This window comes from Chiloscyllium plagiosum, chromosome 16 (assembly GCF_004010195.1).
Source record: "Chiloscyllium plagiosum isolate BGI_BamShark_2017 chromosome 16, ASM401019v2, whole genome shotgun sequence".
Classification (NCBI taxonomy): Eukaryota; Metazoa; Chordata; class Chondrichthyes; order Orectolobiformes; family Hemiscylliidae; genus Chiloscyllium; species Chiloscyllium plagiosum.
Window position 1 is genome coordinate 58,608,197 of NC_057725.1, and position 11,454 is coordinate 58,619,650.

The following is an 11,454-nucleotide window of genomic DNA, read 5'->3' on the forward strand; positions in this document are numbered from 1 at the left end:
AAATTACGAAAAGTAGTGGACCCAGCAGCGATCCTTGTGGCACTCCACTGGTCACAGGCCTCCAGTCTGAAAAACAACCCTCCATCACCACCCTCTGTCTTCTACCTTTGAGCCAGTTCTGTATCCAAATGGTTAGTTCTCCCTGTATTCCATGAGATCTAACCTCACTAACCAGGGGGAACCTTTTCGAACGTCTTACTGAAGTCCACTTAGATTCTCTGCTCCTTTGGTGTCTTCCTGCCCTCGATACTGACAGACTCCCAGCTGCATTTGAAGCAGGAACATTTTCTTTTTGTGGGTGTATGTGTGTGTGTGTGTGTGAGAGCGTCTCTTGACTGGACATTATGTTCGCTTTCGACAGGTTGTGGTGGTCTGCTTTGTTCTAGTCCTGGGCTCCTTCATGCCCTGTCTCCCAGAATTCTCCACTGGCTCCCAGACAGTCAAAACAGCTCCCCTGTCTGCGTCCGATGTGTACACCACCAGCCAGAGTAAGTACACCTCCGGGAGGCTCTTTGTTCTCCACTTTGTTTCATGAATCAGCCCTTGTCATGCCCTAGCTGAGAGCTTTATGTCCTGTATCTCCAGTCTCACACAGATACTGTTCAGTCACTGACACTGGGTGAAATATTGGGATCACATTTTTCAAAACCAGGGGCATGTGCCCTGGCAAGGTATTTATGCCATTGGGCATTATCACTGAGTAGGCATCACCCGTCCGGTGATCTGTCAGCCCTCTCCCACACAGCTTTACCTCTCACCGAATTCAGTGAAAATGGGGAGAGAAGCCTCAACCCAACACTATAACTCAAACTGCAAAGTTACATCCAACATTTACTGCCACTGTATTCCAGTTGCTGCACCCTTGCCCATACACTCTGCCCCGCGAACGCCCTCTTTACACCCTCCCCCCAATGCACATCCATACCTCGTTTTGTATCGTGCACAAACTGACCACCCGCTCCCCCCCCATCACTGAGTGAACAGCTGGGAACCAAGCACAGACCCTTGAGGTGGCAAGATCCAACTAATGTGCACGGGAGCAGGGGGTTAGCACTCGGGTGACAATGCTCACTGGGAGAGACAGTGTAGGTGTCCGGTCCTGCACCATAACAGTCCCGTGATTCGGAACATGAGGTCTGACATCCCTCCCCCCGGTAGCTTCAGAGCAAGTGTTATCACTCCAGTTATTATCAAGCTGAGGCCTCTGCTTGGACGCAGAGAGAGGAGAGAGAGAGAGAGAGAGAGACAGACAGAGAGAGAGACACAGAGTGAGAGAGACACGTAGAGAGACAGAGAGAGAGAGAGACAGAGAGAGAAAGACATACACAGAGACAGAGAGAGACACACACACGACATAGAGAGAGAGAGAGAGAGAGAGACAGAGAGAGAGACACACAGTTAACGTTTCCAGTCAGATATGAATCCCCTACAGAACTGAAGTCAGGGGTTCTGAGGAAGGGTGTCCCCGGACCTGAGACACACACTCTTTTTTTCTCTGCATGGATGCTGCCAGGCCTGCTGAGTTTCTCCAGCAATTGCCGCATTTCTCTCAGATCTCTGCAGTGCTCTGCTCTCTGTCGGGGGTGCTGGAGTTGGCTATCACTTCTGCTCCCATCGGGAGGGTGGGAGATGGAGTCTGTCCCTGTGAGGAGGGAGGAGGTGGTGGGGGGGGGGGGGGGGGGGGGGAGGGGGCGGGAAGGGCCAACACCCCAGGAGCTGTGGATCCATAATTAGAGTGAGCGTGCTGACCTTATAGCTGCAGAGATAGGGGTGTCAGAGGCATCTTCCTGCCTGAAAGCACTGTCGGAGGCCATTCGTTTCCTCCCACCTCCCCTGTGCTCTTTGGCTGGTCCCACTCACCTGGAGCCCAGCCGTGTTTTCTCTCCTTTCCCAGTATTTATCCCATTCCCCACCGGATGTTATGGCCGACTCTGCCCCCAGGCAGCTTGTTCCAGACGCTTTTAATCCGAATCCTCTGGCAACCGGTTTCCCCTGATGTCCTCTGGCCAGAATCTTTTGTGATTTTTGAATGCGTTGATCAGATCTCCCCTGAGCTTTCTCTGTGTGAAGAGTTGATCCACAGTAGGTTTAACTCCAGGCTAAGCAGAATTGAGTCCCCTATCGTGTAAATCGGCTTCGCACCTCCTCTGGGTTCGATTCCACCCACCCCCCCTCCACAACCTTCCCACAGTGGGACAGGGTGAGGATGAATTGGAACAAGCAAAAAAGGATGTGCGATCTGGCTTTGAGTGCACCCAGTTTTGGAACAGGCCTGTTCGTCAGCTCCATGGCCTGTTTAGGCAACAATACATCTCTGTAAGGATTGGTGAACATCAGGGCCAGACAGAAAACAGCTCAAAGGAGGAGGGCCAAGCAACTACATCGCTCCTTTTGGAAGCTTGTCACTTCACTCCATGACCTTATCAGCCAAGAATTTACAGATACAGCGACGATACATGGTGTTGACAGTGAGGTCAGCAGTGTAGGCCTCAGAGTCCTCCTACACTCCCAGGTGACATCTACCCAACAAGACAGAACATTGCCCACAGAGCAGGACAAATCCAACCCAGCCAATTACCACCTCATCAGTCCATCTCGACCATCAGTGAAGTGTCATCAACAGCGCCATCAAGCAGCACCTGCTCAGCGATAACCTGCTCAGTGACGCCCAGTTTGGGTTCCGCCAGGGTCGCTCAGCTCCTGACCTCATTCCAGCCTTGGCTCAAACTGAATTCCAGAGGGTGAGGTGGGAGTGACAGCCCTTGACATCAAGGCTGCATTCAACCGAGTGAGGCGTCGCAGAGCCCTGGCTAGACTGGCATCAATGGGTATCAGGGGCAAACTCTCCACTGGTTACTGCCATTCCTGGCACATGGGAAGATGGTCATTGAGTCATAGTGTCGTAGAGATATACAGCACTGTGGTTGTTGGGGGTCCAACAGGTTATCTCAGCTCCAGGACATCTCAACAGGAGTTCCTCAGGGTAGTGTCCGAGGCCCAACCATCTTCAGCTGCTTCATCAATGACCTTCCCTCCATCATAAGGTCAATGATTTGTGACTCTTGAAGTGGTCCATGTGCAAATGCAACAAAACGTGTATAATGTCCAGGCTTGGGCTGACACTTGGCGACAGGATTATTGTTCCTTGTGTGAGCCAGGAGGTTGAATCATTATCACCTTTTCAGGTGATAATGAGTTCCAACATTTTTGTTTCAAACCAGACTCAGCTGGTAAGAGAGTGGGCAGTATTTTCCCAGCCCTCAATGATCCGGGCTACAGCAAGTCAGTTTGCAAAATATGGCAAGATTGGAAAAATGAGATTATTACTATTGAGAAAAAGTCTTATATTGCACCCATAGTTTTAATGGTGAAATGAAAACCTTGCTAGTGAGCTGTGAGGGGCCTATTTGCATACATTAACATATCACTGTAAATTAATGTCACTTGATATATATGCAAATTAATATTTTCCCTGTCAATTGAGAGAAACTAGATGGCAACAATCTTATTATGAAAATACGAGCGGGATTCTGATGTTTCAAATCTCTGGCATTTTCTCGAAGGCTCCATGTTGACTAGCATTCACCCGTAGCTCAATATCCACTCCATGGGCAGCGAGTGCCTGCCCTGACCTCCACCATTTGTGGAGATTGGCATTGGACAATCACCAGCTTCACCACATCATTGTGGCAATCCTGACTCACTTGTACTACACTTCAGAGCTCACTAACACCTTACATGGCAAGGCTGCTGCCACATTGATCTATGTGCAGAGACTGGCAATCATGTCAAACATTGGAACATTGTGCAACTCAGGCTCACTCATCAACTATCCTTCCAAGTCAGTTAACAGGAGGGGAGGGGGGGGGGGCACTTGTTCAGTGCTGGGGACCTTTCCAATGAAAGTCTTTTCCCTGGGGTCCAGAACTAGAGGGCATAGGTTTAGGGCGAGAGGGGAAAGATATAAAAGAGACCCTAAGGGGCAACTTTTTCACACAGAGGGTGGTACGTGTATGAAATGAGCTGCCAGAGGAAGTGGTGGAGGCTGGTACAATTGCAACATTTAAGAGGTATTTGGATGGGTATATGAATAGGAAGGGTTTGGAGGGATATGGGTCGTGTGCTGGCAGGTGGGACTAGATTGGGTTGGGATATCTGATCGGCATGGACGGGTTGGACTGAAGGGTCTGTTTCCATGCTCTACATCTCGATGACTCTATGACTCTAAGTAACACTCATGCCACACAAATGCCAGGCAATGACTGTCACCAATAAGAGACAATCTACCCATCGCCCCTTGACATTTAATAATTTAACATCACTGAATCCCCCAATATCAACATCCTGGGGGATACCATTGTGAACAAACGCAACTGGACTCACCACACATGGCTGCAAGAGCAGGTCAGAGGCTCATGGTATGGCAGCAAGTCACTCATTCCCGACTCCGCAAAACCCTGTCCACCCTCCGCAAAGCACAAGTCAAGAGGTGTCATGGAATACCCCAACTTGCCTGGATGGGTGCGACTCCAAAAACGCTCATGAAGTTTGAAACCATCCGGGTCAAAGCAGCCCATTTGATTGTACCACATTCACAAGCACCCCTTCCTACAGGACATGAACTGCAGCGATTCAAGATGGCCGCTCACCACCATCTTCCCAAGGGCAAGGGGAAACAAACAATAAACACTGGCTTTACCATGATGCCAATCAGCTCTGAGTGAATTAAAAAAACAAACAAACTTCAATTAGATCATCCCGGAATTGTTTATGAAGTTTCTGTCAGTAAAAACATAAATGGGACCAGAAGTTGAGAAGTTCGGAGGACCTGATTATTTATATCCTCGAGTATTGAAGGCGGTGGCTGTAATGATAGTCAATGCATCAGTGATCGTCTTCCGAAATTCCATAAATTCAGTAATGATTCCTGATTGGAAGGTTGGAATTGTCACACCACTATTTAAGAAAGGAGGAAGGGAGCTCTGGATCAGTTCGCCTGCCATTACAGGAAATACTCGGATCTATTGGAGAGAAGGTGATAATTGGACATTTCGAAAATAATGTTCCGATTGGGAAATGCCAACACCATCGAGTCATAGAGATGTACAAAATGGAAACAGACCCGTCCATGCCGATCAGATATCCCAACCCAATCTAGTCCCACCTGCCAGCACCCAGCCCATATCCCTCCAAACCCGTCCTATTCATATACCCATCCACATGCCTCTTAAATGTTGCAATTGTACCAGCCTCCACCACTTCCTCTGGCAGCTCATTCCATACACATACTGCATACTCTGCATGAAAAAGTTGCCCCTTAGGTCTCTTTTATATCTTTCCCCTCTCACCCTAAACCTATGCCCTCTAGTTCTGGACCCCTCGACCCCAGGGAAAACACTTTGTCTATTTATCCTATCCATGACCCTCATAATTTTGTAAATCTCTATAAGGTCACCCCTCAGCCTGCGACGCTCCAGGGAAAACAGCCCCAGCCTGTTCAGCCTCTCCCTGTAGCTCAAATCCTCCAACCCTGGCAACATCCTTGTAAATCTTTTCTGAACCCTTTCAAGTTTCACAACATCTTTCCGATAGGAAGGAGACCAGAATTGCACGCAATATTCCAACAGCGGCCTAATCAATGTCCTGTACAGCCGCAACATGACCTCCCAATGTCGAAAGAGAAACGAGGAGGGATCTCGGAGAGAGAGGTCCATTTTTGGAATTCATATCACCAAATAAAAATAATCCTGAGTCTGAATGGGGATAAGCTAGGTGTGTGTACGCGGTTGTTCACTGTTTTCTACAGCGTGTAGAAACATCTGTTAATACATCTGCCACAATCCGACTTTGACAGAGAGGGTCTGGGTCATTGGAACACAGTCATGGCAGAGTTGGGCAGGCTGTTGATTGACAAAGAGTGGGGGGGGTGGTGAGAGGTTATCAGGAAAGCCAAGTTAGGCCGCGTTTACAGCAGCCATGGTATAATTAAATATTCTAATGCAGATGTGTCTGGCACCAGCAGAGGTTTGGGGGGGGGGAGGAGATGGGGAGGGGGTGGGGTGGTTGGCATTTCCCTGGATCCCAAGCTTCATAACCCCCTGACCACTTCCTGTGTTTGCTTTGCCCAGTTCAGTCCAGGAGACTGCTGTTTTACGATGAGGGGTCCCCCCTGGAGGAGCACTACCCCGCCTTCTTCCCGATGGAGAGCTCCGAGGATTGGGAGCTGTCACCCGGAGGCGCGAGAGACCAGAAGGGGTCACTTGACCCATCAAGTGACTACACCAGCTGGTCGCAGGAGGCGAGCAAATATCTGAGCAACGCCCACGTGGGGGTGATCGGCTCCAATGAGACTGACCACAGGAAATTAGTTCAGGAGAAAGCACATAGCGAGAGATGGGCATCAACAGCTGTGATCACAGCGAAATCTTTGTAACTGGACTGGCCTTTAATTCACCCTTCGGTAGAGATCCTTTTATTTTGCAAGCCTAAAATGTTCAATGTTTTGTTCTTGCGAGTGCCTGGGGATCTGTATCCGAATGCCTGTGTATGGGTTGCGCGTGTGTAGGTCTGTGTGTCAGCGCGTGAATGTGTGCATTAGATTCTCTAGGTGTTGCTGTTCCTACCACAGTCTGCACTGATCTGCCCCACGCTCTTCACCATTTTCATTACCCTCTCCCCTCCTCACCCCCCCCCTCCCACCCTCCCCCAGCACGTCACTTGCTCCTTCCCCATTACACTCTTCACGGTGGCCTTTTCCTGTTCTCTGTCAGTGGATTCTGCAGTCAGCACTGCTGTCCTCACGTACCTCCCTCCCTTTACTTGGTTACGAATCACGCACAGCACCAGGTTCTAGTCCGACAGGTTTAACTGGAAGCACTAGCTCTCGGAGCGCCATTCCTTCAGGTTGATGAAGGAGCGACGCTCCGAAAGCCCAGTGCTTCCAATTAAACCTGTCGGACTAGAACCTGGTGCTGTGTGATTTTTTTTTTTTAACTTTGTCCACCCCCAGTCCAACACCGGCCTCCTCGATTTGCCCCTCTCCATTCTCGCTCTCTGCGGCCTTTGCTTCGTTTCACACTATTAGGAATGAGTTCCTCGCTACAGCTCCTCCCTCCTCTCACCCTCCTCCTCATTGCTAACTCTCAAGCCCTTCACTATGTGTTCCTCACCATTCCCACTGTTGGTGGTTGGCCTTTTGGGATATGTACAGGATGGTCCGAATGATGTGGTGTAGATTGGCACAGACAAAGGGGACCCATAACTCAAGAGTGGCACGCCTATGAAAAGCAGTGAACCCCCTGAATCGAAGTTTAAGGTGCGAATCCTCCGGGAACATCCTGGTTAGACATGCTGTGGTTCATATCACCAAATAAATATAATCCTGAGTCTGAATGGGGATAAGCTAGGTGTGTGTACGCGGTTGTTCACTGTTTTCTACAGCGTGTGGAAACATCTGTTAATACATCTGCCACAATCCGACTTTCATGATGGAGGGGTGTGGGAACAATATCCAGCTACCATGTTATAGCAGCTATTTAGAAATAAAATGCTTCCTGTTGCATTCAAATGACTGCGTGGAGCTATTGTGCTTTATTTCCCACCACACGAGCGGTTCAGAGCGAGGGGGACGGACGGGTACATGATGGGAAGGTGCCGGGGTTGCACTGGGGTGGGCAAAGTCAGAGGTCGCACGGCGCCGCGTCATAGTCCCAACAGGTTCATTTGAAAGCGCAGGCTTTCGCAGTGCTGTCAGGCGAAGTGGAGGGCAGCGCACCGGCATAGAACGTAGAGGCAGAGAGATAATGGCAGGATAATTCCAAGGAATTACGAGTGTCAGCAGATGAGTAGACACAGCACGGTGTGAAGTGTCAACAGCTGAACAACAAATGAAGGGTGGTGGGGGGGGTAACATACGAACCGATTAATTAAGACAGGGAGATAGTTGCAAACAATCAAAAATGGGTGGGTACAGACCGGCCAGATCTCCCAAATACTGCCGTCCAGGGTCCTGCGATATTATGGGTCTACACCTCCACACAAAATCCCCCCCCCCCCATCCCTTTACTCCGATAGGATCTTGGAAAATCTATGGCAGCCAGTCCATCTCCAATTGAGATGCCTTTGGATGAGTTGCTAACAGGCCTGAGGGTCATCATGACTTCCAGCTTTGAGGAACCCTTAGATAATGACATAGACATCAATAAAGTCAATTCTCTTCAAGATCTCCTGTATCCAAGGAGTGAGCAGAGTGTTTAGCTTGGCAGGCAGGACTTGGTGCATCTCAGGAGCAACTGGATCACTGCATGACCGAGTAAGGAATATACCGACGGGGGTGGGATGAAGCAGGTTTTTGGGGAGAGTATAGGCCACGTGGACTGAGTGGCCTGCATAATTGTTTTGCTTCTATAAGTAAGTTGCAATTCATTTGACATGTGACCTGCGAACGAGTTAAGAGAGAGGGCTACCTTACATGACACTGGGTTGAAATGAAGATCGCATTTATTTATCGATGTTCAGACCCAGGTCAGGACCGGCTCCAAACAGTGTACACACCACTGCCCCCCAGAGCTACCTCTCCTCCCTTCAGTACTCTGTGGGTCAGCTCAGTGAAAGGCTCGGGAGGTTCCTAGCTTTGCTGGCTGGATTATCAGTCAAGGCCTACAGAGGGGAAAACAGACCCTTCGGCCCAACAAGTCTACACCAACCCTCCGAAGAGTAAACCACCCAGATCCATTTCCCTAATCTACACTTACCCACAACTAACACTACGGGCAATTTAGCACGGCCAATTCACCCGAACCTGCACATTTTTGGACTGTGGGAGGAAACCGGAGCACCCGGAGGAAACCCACACAGACACGGGGAGAATGTGCAAACTCCACACAGTCAGTCGCCCGAGGCTGGGATCGAATCCGGGTCTCTGGCGCTGTGAGGCAGCAGTGCTAACCGCTGAGTCACCGTGGGGTTAGTCAGTAGAAGATTAGCCAGATCTGGAGCTGATCGACAGGAAGAGTTGGGATACACGATCAGGTAAAGACAAATTAAATGTTGGCCTTTACTTCAAAGGGAATGGAGAATAAAAGTAGGGAGGTTTTGATAAAAGGGACTAATCAGACAACCACCATTATTGGGGGGATTCAGGGAGAGCTTGCCAATTGGATACAAAATTGGTTTAATGGCCAGAGACAGAGGCTGGTGGTGGAGGGTTGTTTTTCAGACTGGAGGCCTGTGACTAACGGTGTTCCACAGAGGTCGGTGCTGGGCCCACCATTTTGTTTGTCACTTGTATAAGCGATTTAAATGAAAACGCAAAGGGCACGGTTAGTAAATTTGCAGATGGCACCAAAGCTGGGGGACAGTGAGGAAGGTTACCCAAGATCTTGATCGATTCGGTCAATGAGCTGTAGAGTGGGTGGAGCTTAATTTGGATAAACGCGAGCTATTGCGCCTTGGTCAAACAAGAAAAGGACTTATACAATTAAAAGTAAGGCCTTGGGCAGTGTAATAGAACAGAAAGACCGAGGAGTTCAGGTGTATAATGCTTTGAGGTTTACCTCCCCAGATGGACAGGGTGGTTCAGAAGACAGTTAGCCTTCATTTACTCAGAACTTGGAGTACAGGAGTTGGAACGTTATGTTGAGATTGCACAAGATGAGATTACACAGGCCTCTTCTGGAGCACCGTGCCCAGTTCTGGTCAGGGCCGAAAATGTGTCGCTGGAAAAGCGCAGCAGGTCAGGCAGCATCCAGGGAACAGGAGAATCGACGTTTCGGGCATTTCAGGAAGGAAGAGAGCTTCTTCAAGGAAGGCATCCTTGTAAGAGGATTCGCAGTAGGTTGAAATCTTTGAGGAGAAAGTTCCTGAAGAAGGGCTTATGCCCGAAACGTCGATTCTCCTGTTCCCTGGATGCTGCCTGACCTGCTGCGCTTTTCCAGCGACACATTTTCAGCTCTGATCTCCAGCGTCTGCAGCCCTCACTTTCTTCCCAGTCCTGGTCAGCCCTACTATAGGAAGGATATTATCAAACTGGAGAGGGCTCAGGAGAGATTTACCAGGATGTTGCCGGGTAAGGAGGGTTTGACTTATAAGGAGAGGCTGGATCAGCTGGGAGTTTTCTCCCTGGGAGTTGAGGGATGGTTTATAAAATCACGAGGGGTATAGATAAGGTGAATGGCAGGTCTCCGTTACTCGGGGTGAGAGATTTCGAGATGGGGGGGTGGGGGTAAGATTTAAAAAAAGACCTGAGGGACGTTTGTTTTACTCAGGGAATGGTTTGTGTGCGAATCGAACTTCCAGAGGAAGTGGTGGATGCGGAATCAGGCACAACATTTAAAAGGCATTTCGATAAGTTCATGAATAGGAAAGGTTGGGAGGGATATGGGTCAAGGTGGGACTAGTTTAGTTTGGGATATTGGACCGAAGGGTCTGTTTCCGTGCGTGTAAGACCCCGTGACTCAATAACAGCTTGGAATAGTATGAAGCGTGTTGACGATCTAAGGAAAGACCTGCTGGCATTGGACGCAGTCCAGAGGAGGTTCGTTGTACTGAGCCTGGTTATGGAGGGACTGTCTTATGAAGCGAGGTTGAGTAGGTTGGGCCCCTACTCGCCGGGGTTTGGAGGAATGAGGGGTAACTTTATGGAAACATGCAGGATTCTCACTGGGATTGACAGGGTCAATGGGGGAAAAGGTCTTTCTCCTTGGCGGCATAATCTCAGACTGAAGGGTCACACATTCGGTGACACAGAGGAATTCCTTCTGTCGGACACTAGGGAATCTGTTGAGGTCTGTACTGCAGTGGGTTGTGAAAGCTGGGCCGTTACTCAAGGCTGAGACAGGCAGATTTTTAATCAGGCCTGGAGTCAAGGGTTAGAGGGAAAAGGCGGACACTGGGAGAGTGAGCACCTCCCGAAGGAGATGGATGCTGGCCTGCGGGCCTTATCGTGTGAAAACATCTCAATGTTTCAAAACCGGGGGGGGGGGGGGGGGAACAAACCCCAAAAAAGGCCATTGACAGTGAGAACGTTCCTACATACTTTGTGTCTCCTTCCGAGCTCGCACATGTTAGTAACCGTGAGAAAAGATAGGGAAATCAGATCAACGAGCACAGCAAGCTCTTTACAGTTAGTAACCTTGAGCTGTGTGAGAACATACCTCAGACTGAGTCCGGCCTGAGGCACAGCTTGGATGGCCAGGTGATTGAAAGTTGGCTGCTGTCTGTCCTATTGTCTCCCTGACCCACAACAAATCACCAACAGACTAATGCACAACACACACACACACACACACTCACACAGATTCACACTCACACACACTCACTCACACTCACACTCACACACACACACACACTCACACTCACACACACACACTCACACACACACACATTCACACACACACACACTCACTCACACTCACAGACACTCACACAGACTCACACTCACACACACACACACAC

At 49.5% G+C, this 11,454-nt stretch overlaps 1 protein-coding gene across 2 annotated transcripts in view; it reads left to right on the forward strand.

Moving 5' to 3' along the window:
- The window catches only part of creb3l1 (cAMP responsive element binding protein 3-like 1), a 118,146-nt gene extending 111,258 nt beyond the window's left edge, over positions 1–6,888 (forward strand). Inside the window, exons 10-11 of one of the 2 annotated variants that reach the window (XM_043706199.1) lie at positions 362–488; positions 6,129–6,887. In XM_043706199.1, the coding sequence (XP_043562134.1) occupies positions 362–488; positions 6,129–6,433 (432 nt within the window). In that variant the 3' untranslated portion in view covers positions 6,434–6,887. Of the gene's footprint in view, positions 1–361; positions 489–6,128 lie in introns of both variants that reach the window. The other variant, XM_043706200.1, reaches the window with a different exon arrangement.
- Positions 6,889–11,454: the final 4,566 nt, after the last annotated feature.